Here is a 16,970-nt window from a genome sequence, read left to right on the forward strand (position 1 = left end):
ACTGTATACCTACGGTAGGATGTTCTGGAGAAGCACGACTTGCTCTCTGGATTTCGTGCCGACCGGTTGTTCCCCCGCGATCTCCGACGACATCGCAGCTCTGGCCGACTGCGCTCGCCCTACGCCATCTCCTGCCGCCGACAAGAGCTCGCTGAGTAGTGCCCCGTCCTCGGACTCCAGCGACCGTGTCCATCTTTTCTATCTCGTCTCTACTTCCGTCGTTTTCTGTCGTTCGCGGTCTCTGCGCCTCGCTCTCGCCTTCCTCTCTTTATTTACCGTTTGATTCTATCCTTTTAATCCCTCCTTACCCCCATCCCTCGTGAGCTACTGTTGAGGTGTCGCACTATGATGCAGACAGTTATGGGGCTCACGTTTCTTTTCTCTTTAAGAATCACATAAGAAAAGAGAGCACATTCGCGTCATTTTCTTTACCATTCGCGCTTCTGTGCGCGTTGGCGCTCTTTCACTTGCCGCTCTTCTTCCACCGAGCGATGGACCCGATCAGTCTCAGTGAGTCCAAAAGGCAACTGGTGGTAAGAGCTTTAGCACCATGTCTACGTCTTGAGAGAAGGGAGTACAGCGTTTCGTCGGAAGTGAGACCGCCGTGTTACAGTGGCTAGCCACTGTAGCCGTGTATCGTGACACTTGTGAAAAAGGCATCAGTGCTGGCGAGAGGCGGCAATATTTGTTCTTGTCCGCGGGTGGGATCCGTCGTGACGTAGTCGTAGAAAGCTTCGTTATAAACAAAAAAATATGGTGGAAAGCAAGTGAGTCCTGTTTGCATTTCGTGCGCAGGCGAAAATGCAGTGTTCGCCACGATCATCTCGGACGTGACGGGTTTCATGGCAGAGCTCCAGGAGGCCGTGGCTTCCATCTTCAAATCTGGCTCCACCAATGGTGGTGCCGGATTTGGTGCCAACGGTGGTGCCAACGGTGGTGCCAACGGTGGTGCCGTCGCAGCAGAAGCGGTCTCGGCGCCTTCTCCAACGACCAGCGCTGCTTCAGGAGCGGCACTGCTGCCGGATTCTAAACGACTGGACGCTGATCCCGGACGTCTTTTCGTGGCGCTCGGAGGACCAAGAAAGGTATGCTACCCCCTTTTCCCTCATGAGAGAAGATAAGGGAAGACCAAGTAGCCATGGTGCATGTTATTTACTAATTACTGCGCGCATTGGTGGTACAGTGCTTCAATGCAATTGACTGAGCAGAAAACATCGGCTTTCCCCTTCGAATCGTTTTCGACAAAATAGCATAAGGAGGAGCAGTGCGACATTTCTCTTGTGTATTATGCTCATGGTCAATTGCATGTGTTTTGTTCATTCATTTATTTATTTAGGAAAACCTTACAGGCCCGATCGGGCATTGACTATGAGGGGCATTGCTGCAATAACAGGCGAAACAAAAAAGAAACACTCGAAAACACATCTACAGCAGTGGCACAGCGACGAAAAGAAAAAAAAATATTTTGTATAGATGATTATCTACCTTGGTACTATTCGCAGGCTTGTTTAGTCATATTATTACCGTTTTATCGGTGTCTAATCTCTCTCTCTCCTTGTTTCTCTCTTTAGAGCACGAGCGTAGCGACACTACCGATACCTGTGGGAGCAGGAGACAGCTTCCCACGGCGTTGGCTGCGCCGCCTGCGCGCCTGGCACGCCCTCCCACCGTTGGTGCGGGCGCTTCTTCCGGCCATGACGTCAGCGGTGAGCGTGGACTCGCCGGCCGCCTTCTTCCGGCCGCCCTTCTACGTTCCACGAGCGCCGCCGGCGTACAACCTCGCTGCGCTGGGTCAGGTGTGTGTGCCACCATTATTTTGTAGGCAACGGAGCTGCTGAAGCTTTCGGTATGACGCGTGGCAACACCCGACGACAATCATCATCATGAAGTGACACGTGCTCTCTGCGTTTTCTCTTCTGTATTTTACTTGGCTTTCAGAACGCGTACGCCTATTTGTCCGGCGTGGGATGCAATAACTCTGACGGTCGCGAGAATGTACACTAAGAGAGAGGGAGAGATAGAAAGAGAAATAGAAAGAAAGAGAAGAAAGAGGGAAAGATAGGAAGACACAGACAGAAAGAGAGAAAGAGACAGCACACTCAAAAATGAGATGGCTCGAATAGAAAGCAAGCATAGCCATGTATAGTGGTCAAAAAAGAGAAATGAGTGTGCAGAGGACGGAAAAGAGGAGGGCAAGCGCTTTTTGCTGCATTCTCATTACTTAACTCGTAGGTGCCTCAATACTTTTCAAAGTATTCCGGACCACTTTTTGAAGTGATGACCTCAATATTACAGTGCATTGTCTCACCAATCAATTTATAGCCGCAAGAAATTTCTCGGACCCGTCAAGAAAGAGAGCAGTTACATTGTGTGGCATAAACAGGGAATAACCCAACGAGCCGAAGCCCCCCCCCCCCCTCTCCCTCCCTTCCCGAAATTTTGTCACCGTGGCGTGCAGAGCGAAAAATGACGAATTCCAGTAGGTGCCTACCCCCCCTCCCGAAACCCCGAAAGAAATTTCTGCCTATAGGCGCTCCTGGTTTCGGGAATCTGTCGATCGCTTTCATTGTTTTCCTCTAGTCCCGACATGCGCGCTGGAAGCTACACAGGAAGAGATGTCGCGGCAAAAAAGTAGTCACGTCAGGGCGCGTCATCACCTTGAGCGTGCGAAACGAAACGCAACTGCTCGTTCCCGTTGCGAATACTGCGCTCGATAATGTGACCATTGTGAAATGTTAACAGTAGAGTGCGGCGTCGGTAAGAGGCGGCAACCTGTGGGAAGAAGAGATTTTGATCCAAACGTCGCTCTTCGTGTATGTTTGCTATTGGCCTTCGCGTATGTTTGCCATCGGCATGCCCCCACTGTTCGACGTCATAGTGTCGGCACCTCCGTAGAGAGCGAGGCATCCGTATGAAAAGAGGGCTCTTTAGAAAATGTAAACTCGCTGTTCCTCCTGTAACTATCCCATGCCGCCCTCGACTGCAAGAGTTGGCTGAGCTCTTCGTAACAGTGACTGCTCCCAGAGGGCGTTACTTCGCCAAGCCCGAAGATTGGTTCATGGCCCTTTCAAAGCCATGGATGCTTTCTTGTTCTAACTTCCCAAGCTTTGTGACATCGTGAGTTACATTGATTTATTATATAGTCTGTGCAAGCTCTTTTTTAAAGATCGTATACGTCGTAAGAAACACAACAAACGATACAAACGTGGCAGACTTGTGATGTTACCTAGTTGCTCAGTAATTATAGCAACTCGATTGAATATGTACAAAACATTAATGTAAAGCCTCCAAGTTATCGATGACAAGTCACGTTATAAACTATGTACTTGAACACAACGCTTTCGCGGGAAGACTTGTCTGCGTAGATCTACGAAAGCCAATATAGAACCATTTGCTTCACCACAGGCGCGCGCAGTACAGAAGGTCAAGGGCGAGATTTACATAAGCACTAATATGTCATTCTCAGTATACTGAGCGAGAAACTTAAGCTTCGCAACGGATTCAAAAATAAAAACGAAGCGATGACGTGCTTCGTACAAGGACCTCCTATTAGTTCCCAGCTTTCCTGGTGAGAGATGAAGAGTTCCTAAAAAGGTAATACCAGGTGTCCTCACCTTTCACTATCGTCAATCACCTGCGTAGTCATAACTAAGCACTCTTGATCATGACGGGACAAGCACGACCGATTAAAGCCATGGGGGAGGCTTGGCGCTTCGATTGTTTGATTAATGTTTTCCCCTTCCCGTACATAGGTCTATGAACTTGATATGTGCGTTTTGTATGTATGTTATAATCGAGCTGTACATTTGTAACACCACCGCATCCTGTGAAATGCGCGGTATATTCATCTCTCCACATGCGTGGGTAAGGTTTCCGGTATTCGTATCCTTATCTAACAACCCGGCACAAACCAGGTCGTCGCCCGGGCCCTGGCGCACGCGCTGGTCGAGCGAGGTCACGCCGATCCAGCCGTCAGAGAGCGCTGGCGTAGCTTCTGGGAAAGCAGCGACGCCGCCGACGACGACAGCATTTACTGCCTGCACACCGGACACAACAAGGCACGTACTTTCAGTCTAGTTAAAACTGGATTTAGATCCACGCCCAAGTCTTTAGGGGCGAAGCTCCTTCTAGCGTCGCCCGATCGTCCCGTTATCGCAGTAACCACCGCTCGTTGAATCCCCCATGCGGCCATAGATTTCACCCATTTTACTGTAGAAATGCGAAATCGCCTCACACTACAGGACGTTTCGTAGCAAAAGATAATATTACAAGGCGAGTTTTATAAAAACAGGATTACGTCACACGTATCCGGCCATAGGTGGCACTCCTTGCACCATAGAACGAATTCATATACGCTGACAAATGCAAAATCGTCTCACACTAGAGGGCGTTTTGTAGGAAAAGATATAAAAAGGTGAGTTTTATGAAAACAGGATTTACGTCACACCATGGTATTGAAGGACCATGGTCACACGTACGGAAGGGGAGAGACGATCGCGCCACTGCTATCGCGTGTTCTTTGGCGGCGCCGTTTTGGCACGCGCGCCAACAGAGGCTCATCGACGGAGGATGGACAAGGCTGCAGAGCCGCGTGCGCGCAGGGCGGCCGCTGCTCGCGCTCCAAGCGACGACCCGCTGTGCGCGCGCGGGAGGCAGAAGCTATATAGTCGTGATTCTGCGCGGTGGCGCCGCCAGGACCCTGCAGTACAAGCTTCGCCGACTCTCCATCATTCACCCTGCGGATATGCTGTCATTTTTTTTTTCTAGGTCTTGTTAGCCCATTAAAACAACAACACAGAACTCCAATAAACAGGCAGTTCAAATAACAAAGCATGTTCCCCTTCACGAAAACCGTCACATCGCCACGCTCACTCTTTTCATGGGGCATCGGATTTTCCTCCAAAGTCTCGGCAAAGTTTTTTTTTTTTTTCACAGTGTTTCATGCAACCTCTAGCTAGCTCGTGATATGCGTACGCATTTCTTCGTAAAACTCGTGTTGGCACCGGCGGAACGACCGGCAGCGTATTCTGGTCGCTAACGTTCGGCGTCACGGACGCACCATGGCCACTCGATGAAACATGACACGCTCGGAACGATGAAGATAACCTCGATGTGAGAATGATCCCTGACAGACCCACGCGTGATTCGCTGCAAAAAGAGAACACCCCCTCTCGTTTCCAATAAATTCGTGTTATACGAGTTTATGTGCAAAAGTCCAGAGGTTTTCGCGACACTTCCTCGGACAATGACGGCCCGGGTCCAAGTCCTGCCTCGCCAAGAAAATTTGTTTTGTTCTATTCCTTTTATTACCCTCTCCTTTAGCCTAAACTTATCTACGCGCACGATCGCGTGAGCTTTAGCGAACGCCGTAGATGGCAAACCACGACGACAATGCGAGCGAATCCTCATAAAACTTCGTTGTAATGAACCCCATCAATGAAAGCTAAGACTCGCACGACGACGAAAACGACAAAAGCAGTCCTGCCTTCATAGTGTCATCAGCTCCGCCAACTTGACTGTTGACAGCAAACAAAAACAAATGGTTTAAAGAATATTAATGATAACAATGATACATGTTTATTAAGTTCCAATTAATATTGTGCTTAACGAAGAACACAAGCACTTAAACCTACACTTCTTTCCTTCAGAGGGTATAAAGGGACGTGCATCTTTTTTATTGAAGGGGGGGGGGGGGAAACGACTCAACTGCATACATACCGGCCCAAATTTTTTCTCGTAGCGGCATTATATTGAGCTGATCTCTTATGCCATCTATACACTGCAGAACGACACCTGGCAGCAGCGGCGACTGAACGAAAGCGAGATAGGCGACGGGGCGCGCCTTCGCGAAGCGCTGGCTTCCAGGATAGCCTACTTGGCCTTCCAGAGAAGCGGACGCGCCACGGCCGCCGTTCGCCGTGCGGCGGCCACCGATCATCTGCCAGGAGTGAATCTGTCGAGCAAGCAGCAGTTCTTCGTGATGCACTGCGCGCTCGGCTGCGCCATGGGAGGGAATCTGGATCGCACTCTCCCCGATGGTCCAGCAGGCCAGCTGCAGCCGCGTTGCATGGTCGTGTACCAGACGCGAAAGCGTCTCGTCGGCCGAAGCTGCGCAGATGCGCTCGCCAGCGGTAGCATGCCCAACGACTGCCGCTACATATAAGCCGCTATTAAAGACGATCGAGAGCTCTGCACGTTGCGTTGTTTGTTGCCCACGTGGTCTTCGAATCTCGTGACTTGAAGTAGGCTATCCTGGAAGCCAGTGCTTCGCGAAGGCGCGCCCCGTCGCCTTATGTTTCTACTCCAACTCTATCCGAGAGTGGGATGCTCATATCCTCTTGTGGCACCAGAGAGTAAAGCGCAGTCACACTCCTGCTCATTACCAATGTCGATGCGGCGGCATACGGATAGTGGTCTTAGGCGTGAGCAGGGTTCTTCCGGAGGGGGGGGTGGAGGCGAAGGTTCGTTTCAGCATTCCCCCTTTCATATTACTGCATGAGGATGACTTTACACCCCTCTCCTAGGTGACTGGATGGGCCAACGCCCTCCTGCCCCCCTCCTCTGCCTACGTCAGTGCCTAAGCCGCCTAAGCCGTGGGGACGCAGCCTGCAATGGGATTCAACTTAATCTGATTTTAGGGGTGAAGCTCCTTTGGAGTGTGGGTGGTTCCCTCCTATGTAGCAGTAGTAGTAGTAGTAGTAGTAGTAGTAGTAGTAGTAGTAGTAGTAGTAGTAGTAGTAGTAGTACCTTCCAGCAGGTTTCAGCACACTGTAAGTCACTGGCAATGCCTTCTTTTTTAAAGGTCGGCAACATCGTGTAAGCACTTACTTAGTGCTACTAGTGCGAGGTTTGATGCGAGTTTGCAATTTTACCTATTTGCAAAACAGTTTTCTTTTGAACCTAGGTTGACGAGCTCGGTTAATATACCAATAGATGTTTGGCCTGCCGTGTATACGCACCAAACATGTTTAGCAATAACCCAAACTGAATCCCAGTTAATCGCGATGATTGATTTGATTGATATGTAGGGTTTAACGTCCCAAAACCACCATATGATTATGAGAGACGCCGTAGTGGAGGGCTCCGGAAATTTAGACCACCTGGGCCAGTTAATCGCGACTCATTGCTTGCGACACAAACATATTAGAGCACATGTCAAACACTAAATGAACAGAGCGCATCGTTTTATTTTTATCTCTGCATTCCTACCAGTCCTCTTGAGTGACACACAACAGACATCTCTTCCTCCCCTTCCGTTCCACAGCTGACAGAACATTCCGCAACGTATTTTTTTAATGTTAGCACTGGCCGGCATTGCAACAGATACACCATGCAACGTTTCTCAGTCATTCGAAACAAGAGTATGCAACACACTTGAACGTACATTCACTCACGCCAACACATTCAAAACAATGAACAAAATATCTTCACTAAAGGAGCAATAAGTCACACATCTTCCATTCAAAGGACTTGCAGTATAAGCAATTAGCAACTCTATATTTATAAAAGCTATAATAAAACTCTGTAAATAGAAGTAGTTCATTTCATTAGCAGAAAACAAGTCCACATGCACTAACATAAGTTTTTTTTCTGCCCTCATTAGAACAAAGCACACTTTCACATTTTAGACAAACACTCATCATTTAAGAAAACGCTTGCAATGCACGTTTCACGGATTGTTGTGCTGAACGCATAAGGGATGTCGAATTCCATGATGCATATCAACGGCTCTTGCATTGACACCATAACGCAGATGTAAGCTGAAAAGCAGTGGATTGCAAACGTGCTAGCAAATGCTGGAGGCCACTCTAACCATATCGGCGATTGCCTGATTGGGGAGGCTCACTCAACACGGCATTTGTTTACGTCCATACCAATAGTGGTAATTGACCATGCAAGACAGTTCTGCATTCAAGTGGAAGATCACACACTTTGTTCATCCACCATCTTTTTTTTCAACACTGCAAGCTGCCGAGCACCTATGGCTCCGCGACTACATTCTCGAGCAGAGTCAGCGGCATCCGTACCCACGCGGCCACACAAGAAACTGACTGACCCGCACACGTCACAGTCCCTCATCGGGCATCCTTTTGTACAAGTCTACACAAGGTTACAATCCTTCACATCGTGCTTTCCAAAGCACGTATTCAACACCTCTAAATGCTAACACATAAACACCAGCATGTGCCCCCTGCATATGATACATTCAAGTGAACGACCCCACCCTGCTCGTAAACGTTAGTTCTTAGCGTGGCACAATCACCTATGCAGGTGCACTATCAAAGCCCGCCCCCGTCCTGTAAAAAGTAAATAGATACAATGCAGCTTTGTACACTAAGCCCACACATCAGACATGTAGATAATGGTGGACAGCTTTCAGCGCGAATATCTTCTTTTAACTAGGAACAGGTGATACAAAGGATCTATGCTAGTACATTCATGCTTGAAAAAAATGACACGAGCCGGCCCCACAGCAAGCTGGGGCTTCACACAGCCATACACCCACACAAAAAGAGCGACGCTCATTTTCGCTGCTGCCGCCAGAGAGTCCATACGTCACGGCGGCGAGCTTCAATGTGTTGCAAAAGGCGCGCGCAACCCCAGTACACATCAGGAGGCTGACAATAATAGTGGTATGGTAAAAAGTGCTCAACTGAAAAGCGTAACTAGTGATAGCCATAAACGTGCAGATCAATTTTTTTCTTTCTTTTTTTTTTTCTTCAAAAGCCTTCACTGGATTTCCTCAGTCAGCACGGGTACGTACGCCCGCACAAGACAGAGCTTAGGGGTGAAATCCAGCAACCAACATTTGTCGCAGCGTAAGATGCGACATGGCAAGTAGACGAAAACATTAGCAAATGGCCCCGAGCTGCGCGCAGACGCTCCTAAGTGCGAAATATCGTGCGAGATGTTTGTTTTAACACAATGTAAAAAATAATGAACAGGCTGGACTATTCTTCAAGTTCTCCAGCACTGAACTTGTAAAGAAGCAAATGGTCTCTCTTCCTATGCAGCTTCAACCACATGGTGTACGATAAAACTGCACGGCCAAGCTAAAACTGTGTTCATCAAGCAAGGGACACTCGCAACTAGGTCCAAAAAGTGGGATAGGTGCTTAAGTCACCCACCATGGTTTTAGAGACAGCCATTCAGGTTACCCTGTACCACAGAGTAACCCACTTAAGCCCCTATGGGGCTCGGAGTAAACACGAAGAGCTTCACAAACCACAATTGCAAAAACTCCCTCATGCAGACACCTCCAAAGAAGCTGGCTCGTTCTTTTTCAGCTTCTAAAATACAGAGCGCGCACGCTTGAGGCGTCAAAGTTCGTTGGATCGCTCACACTTGATGTAACTGCTGTGATGGCCACCGAGAGCAATGCCTTGGTAAGGAAGCACCACCAGCAGATGTTTTGCCGCAGTGGTATTTTGTGACAACTTCGCAGAGTGGCGACATTGAGAAGTCGCGACTCCCTTCTTGCTCAACGAGGCAGCGCAACCTTCTGCAACTAAAGCCATCTTCATTCGCTTCTTGTCAGGCCCATTCACAACTCAAAACACAATGTGTAACACTCGGCACTACATTCGCCAACACATGGACCCTGCTTACTCACAGCCAACACTGCACGAAAAATAAACACATGGTGGAAAAAGTCTGCGAAATGCAAATTTTTCGTTTCTTCCAATATTCCACGGACCCCCAACAGGGTCACTCTAGTGGCCCGACACATCGATGAGATGGCGCGGGAAGGGAGCTTAGTCTTGTACGATGTCATGCCTTACATCTCGCTCCGTCAACACGTTTATGTGCCTATCTCGTGTAAATGCTCAGTCATTCTGAAGAAGACCGACGCTCTGTCAAGTATGAAGAAAAAACAAGCACCACTTCCAAATATTTTAACGTGCACGACTATTCCTTTTCGGAGATCTTGGGTGGGAACTGCAACCGTGCTCAATTCTGTTCCCCGTATAATGTTATGTGTATATATATATATATTAAAACTTCTCGATGTATAACCAACCCCTTCACTTTCTACCGTACACTTTCACACCTCATTGAAGATGTCCCAAGCACAAAACATCGCATCATCGTGCCTTGTCTGACGGTCAGGCAAGATCATCAGTCTGGTCGGCTTCGCATGATACGGTAAAAGAAGTATAGTTCACAGCTCGCCACCTATGAGAAGTAACTGCTGACACGTCGTCTTTCTTTTCGTTCGCGCCATGAGGGAGAAACAGAAATGTAATGAAACATCACCACACTAAATGCACAAAACCATCTCGGATCTCTTCACACGCACCAACTAAGATGAAATAAGGGGTTTTCCAGAGTGACGCAAAATGTTTTTTTTTTTTTAAACAAAGACGACAATACACTGCCAGGTACGCCAGCAGCAGGCCCGACTGTCGCGCTCTTTTTTTTTTTTTTTTTAATCGCAGTCCTAGTGCAAAAGCAGAACCCCCCACTACTGCTGCGAGTGCCTTCAGAGGAAGGGGTTCTGCTGGCCCACTGCTGTCGCTCCGGCAGGCATCCCCACGTAACCGCCATGTGGGGCCAGCGGTTGCTGTGGAACCAGAGCAGCCGGGTGCGTCAGGAGTGTCGTAGTCGTCGCAGGAACGACCGGCGCAACAGGCGTTGCCGCAAAGCTGTTGTTCTGAAGTCGCAGCTGGTTGATTGTGGGTGGCTTGGAGGCCTGGAACGGATTGCTGGCCGCCGCCGCTGCGCCAGGTGTCACCAGCCCCGTCGTCGGTGCCGAAAGCGGTGCCGCAAACGGATTTGCAGCAACGGGCGGTGCCACGCCCACTGTACCTGGCCCAGCAGATGGAAAGTCTTCTGTAAACATCTCGCACTCGTGAATGCCAGAGTTCAAAGTGGTACAGGCATGCTATTGCACAAATTCTGTTGCAATTGACCTTTTCAGGAAAAAGCCTCAAACGTGAAAACTGACTGCCAGCAACGCAGACGTCCCACAACATTGGTGGCGTCAACACGAGCGATGAAAAAGAGCCATCACGTGATGTCACCAAGTGACATCATCATGATGTCAGAGATCAAAAAAATCTGTGACGCCATCATGATGTCGCATCACGCGATGTCACATGACGACGTCATCATCACATGACATCTCATGACAAGAAGCCAAGCATGGAGGAAGAGAAAAAATTGACAGATTCCACGTACAGTGGGAATCAATAAGATGCGAAGCACAAATGAGAAAGGTATACGTCACTTTAATATCACCACGTCATTACAAGATGGAGACAAATTATGCCATACATGACATCCGTGTCATGATTATCATGTTTCAATGTGTCGTTCTTCTTCGTCATCTATTCACGTCACGTGATGCCAAATTTAGTTTATGTGAAACTAGCAAAACCGCTGCGAAGCACGCTGTGAGCGTGATATGCTGTTATGTTCTTACATGACACGCGTTTCATGATTATCATGTTTGCACCAGTCATATGGGTTCGTCATTTTTTGACGTCACGTAACACCATATTTGGTATATAGGGAAACAGCCTCGAGTGCATCATGAAGGGCCCAATAAACTTCAACGTAACGTCGACGCGCGCACGCTGGGCACAGCGACGCTACGCTAGCAAAACGAGAGCACTCTACAGTCCGACGCTAAGAGCAACCGGTGCGACCAGCGTCTGTTGGCGCAGCCCGACGGCAACCGGCACGCAATGCGACATGCTGCATTTCGCGTTGATGCATTGCACTGCGACTGCCTTTTTTGGTGACGGTGGGACTCCGGATGCGCTGAAAAGTGCATGCGTCAAAGAAACACAGCGCGGCACGCGCCTGCAAGCGGCGCCTGGCGTGGCAACGCTGGAGTGACGCGACAAAATGAATGCCGCCGCGCATGCGTGCCAAGTCACGTCGAAATGTATTGGCACCTTGACTCTGGCATGTAGTAATGTTCTCACATGACACGCATCTTATGATTATCATGCTTGCCCCAGTCACATACCTTCGTCATCCATTGACGTCGCATTATTAATACCGGCGTATGTGAAGCTAGCGAAACGGCCGTAAGAGCACGATGAGTGTGGCATGTAGTCATGTTGTTACATAACATGCATGTCGTGATTATCATGTTGGTATGTGCCATTTACCTATGTTGTCCGTTTGCGTCACGTAATACAGAATTCAGTACATGTGAAGCTAGCGAAACGGCGATGAGCGCATCATGAGTGTAGCATGTAGCCATGTGTTTACATGACACGCATATCATGTTTATAATCTTTGCGCAAGTCTCATACGTTTGTCATCCATTCACGTGTCGTAATACCAAACTTTGTATTACAGCACGTGAATGCATACCATTCAGATTGGCAATACCAAGTAGATTGGCATAAATGGTGCAGCACTTCCACCCCTGAACGTATCAACTTGGAAAAAAAAAAAAGATTGCTTTGCCCTTGCAGTCATCTCAGGCAAGTGCATTAGAGATCCTGCGAGTTTTTATGCCTTTTGCTGCCATTGGCCAAATTTGCCTCAACAATGATTAACTCCGCGACACCAAGCTGTTTTCATTTCTGCAAAGCGGTGCACACTGAATACGGTAACATACAGAGTTTGAGGCGGCAGCGATCTGCCCCTCAGCGCTCTCAGGTAGTTGCCAGCTATTAAAAATGTGCAGTAGGCTTAAAGCGGCGTTTACGCCACACATGCAGGCTTTTCGTCAGGTGTCATACAGGCATGCTTTTAAGTAGTCACGACATCGCTTTTGTTCTTAGCCAATGGTTATGAGAAAAGGCACCGCCGGAATCGCGTGAAAGTCAGAATAATTGATCGGCCGATTCCGTACTTTTGCAGTGGCGCAAGTGTACAAGATAACGACCTTCATGTGACATGCGCTCACAATGCGTGCTGTCAACATTAACTTCAGTTCCAAAACCACCTTGTGGTGCAGTAATGGGGCAAACTAGACAAAAAAAGACCCTTCTGGAGCAGTATGGCGCAGTCATTTCCAGTTGGCGCAGTTTGGCACAATTAGCACAGGTTTCGCATCACTTATGAAAAAAGGCATTTGCATAGAGTCCTCATTTCAAAAAAAAATATTCTGCAGGTTAGTTAGGACATAATATATATGGTCATTTTTCTTTATATGTCATATATTCGAATTCGATTCAAAATTATTCAACCAAAATCGCTATTCGCTTTCGAACTAAAATTCACTAGTAGCAGAAGAGAAGCTGGACTCCCCCCACACTCACTTTATTACTAAAACAAACTTGTTCCATTACGCGCAGAAAAACTTTCTCCGACCCCACCACTGAAATTCAAAACGAAGTTATTGGCATAACCTGGCTTCACTTTTGACGGACAGCATGCCTTACCTGCAGGTCGCGTTGTCACGAGTGCGTCCAAGTTTACCAGGTTCGAATTGGGACCTAGGAAGCTCTCCGGCGTTTTCCGTTTGCTCAGTTCGTCTTCCTCCGCACTTGGCAAGGCACGGCGTAACCCACCCAATGCCAGTGCATCGCCAACTACACCAGTTTGTTCTAAAAACCGAGCGCACGCCAGCAACATGCACCCCCACCAGACGACACATAATTTTGGCAAGACATTCCGGGTCATGGAACACACATTGTAAAATGTTTGTAGCAAAAACACCGATGAATTTTGTTGACAACGGGGTCAAAATTTGAATTGATGGCATGCAGGTACACATAAGAATAGTTTTGAAACGCAGCACGATGATGGCACATGATAGTAATTTCGAGATGTACATATTCAGTCACACAAAGACAATACAAAGACATGTACAAAGTATGTGTATAAAGACATAAATGAAGTGATGTCACCCGTATAAGCCACCAGCGTTCGCCCGAACGCCGAGACCGCACGTTGGGACGAGACGCCACGGTTGCCGCGGTGACGTGGAACGGCGGAGGTGAATGCAGTGATCGGAGCAGACGAGACGTTTGCGCCACACGGAAAAGTTGACGAGCGTGTGTGGGACGGCGGTGGTAGACACAAAGGGGAAAGGAAAGAGGGAGAGGGAAGAGATAAAACACAGAAAACACGCAGGTGAGAGACAACAAAGGAGGTCACGGGACAGCCACACAACACTTTTGGTTAGCTGTACGCACTATTGCTGGCCGAGGCGGGCCGCTTTGGACTATCAGCACTCCCAAACCTTGCCATTCACAACATAACAATAAACCTGAGAAGAATTTTAGCCAGTGTTGAGGTTCAGCCTAGGCGATGTGACATAGTAACAATGCAATGCTCTTGAGCAGGTGAGGACAAAAGAAGAGAACAGAAGTTGCGTGCTAACACGCCCACTTCATGTCCTCTTTTTCAGTTTTCATAAGTTCAAGCATTTTGCATCCCTACTATGCGCTTTACATATACATCGTCACAACTAATAATTCATAATAAGTGAGATTTTACTATAGAGCCGCTACGATGAATTGCGACAAAAGGTGCAAACTTGGCAAAGCACGCAGTCAATCGGTAATATGGACATGCACAATTATTCGAACAGCTGCCCAGCAAAGCGATTGAGATACACTAAATCAGACGTTTCACGTCATGCTGTACAACAGCCGAGGGACTTTGTCCACACGACTGCATCCTACTTTAGCCACCGATTCAATGAGATATCAGAGAGATGCTACCATTTTGCCACATTCATGGCATGGTTGTTGAAAATGATGCACGTGTGTTCTTGCTTACCAAAACTAGTGAGAAATGTTTCGTTCACTTCAAAACGCACCAGGAAAATGGGAATACTAAACAAACAGAACGAAGAAGGAATATAAACATGCCACATTGTTTTAGATGCCTTAGAGAACCCGCTACCGGTGCATGCAACGTTAATACACCAACAGAAGGAAAACGATTTTCACTCGTGCGTGTCTCTGGACACATTATGAACGCGCACTGATGGACTGTGTTGGCTACAACTACAACTCAGGCTACACTTTACCATTTCACTCGGGCATCACACACCGATGACTGGTCAATCAGTATCTAAGAAACTAAGGGGTTCCTCAAGTCCCATAACGGCTAGTAAAATGCGTACTTGTCTGCCTATTCCCAGTGACCACTTTTCACTGACCACTGTTAAAGGGTCTTAGGTTGCTGCAAGATGTACAATCGAGCTCTGTGTGAGCTACACTGCAGGAGCGCGTGGCCAAGCCGCCTGTAAGATCCCAGTAAGGTCTCTACTACGAACTATAGGATACAAACACAGTGCGCAGTACATAGAATACAAATAAAGTACAGAGAGGAGGTTCCACCCACCAGAGATGGGGCTGGTAGCGGCCGACCGTTTGCTCAAGGTGTCAAACTCGTCTAGGTCATTTCCGTTGGTTGTGGGCCCACCTGCCGACGATCGCCAGGGGTCTTGGCTGGTTGACCATGGGTCTCCATGATTTGCTGTCCCAGACAATAAGATTGACCAACTAAGATGCGCATTTTAGAGCTACAACACAAGGGCCATGGGAGGCTTAGAATAAACAAGGGGGAGTGACGGCCGCATTCACGAACTAATCGTGACATTATAAGGCACCCTTTCATATGAGGGGAACACTTCTGAAAACTCACCTCATTTGGTATTAACGCAGCCTTATTAAAGGTGCCCTTACGTAATAAGGAACAAGTATGCAACAGAGGCTATGAGCTTTTGATGGCTCATTTTTGGTTTACTAGAAAAATTACCTGCACGATTTTTTTAGGGTATATGGAATACCAAATAGGTTTGCAGATTTCTGTATGGTGTTCTGAAGTGTTATGCGGTTTGAATTGCCTTTGTGGCACAGCCTGCGTGCAGGAGACAGAAAGTGCAGGACACCACACGCAGCCCCAAACAGGATCCCAGCCGAAAGAGCGCTTACCTGGCTTGGAAGTTGGCGACTGCCAGGGGTCACTCGGTTGACCGACGGTGCCTGGCCGACTGCCCGTGGGTGACGACCACGGGTCTGGAGCTGCAGCCTGGCTCACAAAGAGATGTAAAAGGAAGGGCAAAGGCAGCGCAAAGCTCAGTTAAATGATTCAAGTCAAGTTCATTAAATAAATCTTTAGTTACACGGTTAGAATAGTTCATCACGAGGTTCCAAAGTTTTCGAGAAACTGACAGGGGGACGTCCTGGCTACATGAGTGGGGTAATTAAAAAAAATATTTTTTGTGAGCAATGACTAACATGCTTAATTAACAATAAATCAATACATAACATCAGGATAATACTGAAAAGTTAGACATGAAAATAATAGCAAGTGATAAACAGGGAGTGACATATCAACATTAATGATGTCTACCTGACAAATGCAACTAGTTTTATTTTAAGTGGTATCAGTTGTACAAAAGCAAATGTAATACAAATAAGAGTGAGCGAATATCTCAGCTTTCGAGTTTTTTAAACTAGTTTGCTTTTTTATTCAATTCAAACTGAAAATTTGCTACTCAATATAATCAGACTTCCGCACAATAAATACTACGGTTTCATTCACTCAAGGGGGGAGGCGGCTTTCGTATAGCGGATTATGGAAAAAATTATTCTTGAAAAACATGTTCAGTTTCAGCAGCCTTTCTTTTATCGGATTTCGAAAGATCTAACTGAAAACTGTGTAGAAGTGCTTCAAAAAATTCGGTGCGTCTGCAGAGGTGGCGAGAATTATCGCAGCAATCGTGCAGAAAAAATAAAAAACGCCGATTTTCAAAAAATTGTTGCTTCACAACGGTGCGTCAAGGTGCCGCTGCTTCAGGCTAGTTGGAAAGATCATTTCTCCGCGTTAAAACTCACTGCCTCAACTTGCTCCCCCCCTCGGAAACAAGCGCACAAAAAGCAAATGTCTTAAGGTTGCCTCAAGACGCCCAATTCGTCGCATCCGCCCCACTGCTATAGCAATGCGATCGCCACCTAGCATTTAGAAAAAAAATGTACTGTATTAAAAGAAAAGCATGTTTGCAGTCAGCGTATAAAGATACACAAGCTGTAAAACTCACAATA

General features: G+C 47.6%; 2 protein-coding genes across 12 annotated transcripts in view; one reads left to right on the forward strand and one right to left on the reverse strand.

Moving 5' to 3' along the window:
• Positions 1-1,577: 1,577 nt before the first annotated feature.
• On the forward strand, positions 1,578-6,182 carry LOC142767352 (uncharacterized). Its single transcript, XM_075868840.1, has 3 exons — positions 1,578-1,796; positions 3,915-4,058; positions 5,786-6,182. Exons 1-3 carry the CDS (start codon positions 1,695-1,697, stop codon positions 6,161-6,163), a joined length of 624 nt encoding a protein of 207 aa, XP_075724955.1. The 5' UTR covers positions 1,578-1,694; the 3' UTR covers positions 6,164-6,182.
• Positions 6,183-7,167: 985 nt separating this feature from the next.
• Positions 7,168-16,970, reverse strand: part of lqf (epsin homolog lqf) — a 49,143-nt gene continuing 39,340 nt past the window's right edge. For 8 of the 11 annotated variants that reach the window (XM_037431047.2, XM_037431043.2, XM_037431044.2 and 5 more), the window contains 4 exons: positions 15,858-15,954; positions 15,265-15,399; positions 13,350-13,514; positions 7,168-10,833 (listed from right to left, as the gene is read on the reverse strand). In XM_037431047.2, coding sequence (XP_037286944.2) covers positions 10,484-10,833; positions 13,350-13,514; positions 15,265-15,399; positions 15,858-15,954 — 747 coding nt within the window. In that variant the 3' untranslated portion in view covers positions 7,168-10,483. The remainder of the gene's footprint in view (positions 10,834-13,349; positions 13,515-15,264; positions 15,400-15,857; positions 15,955-16,970) is intronic. The other 3 variants (XM_037431050.2, XM_037431051.2, XM_037431052.2) reach the window with 3 other exon arrangements.

The sequence above is a fragment of the Rhipicephalus microplus genome, chromosome 7, assembly GCF_043290135.1.
Source record: "Rhipicephalus microplus isolate Deutch F79 chromosome 7, USDA_Rmic, whole genome shotgun sequence".
NCBI classification, from domain to species: Eukaryota; Metazoa; Arthropoda; class Arachnida; order Ixodida; family Ixodidae; genus Rhipicephalus; species Rhipicephalus microplus.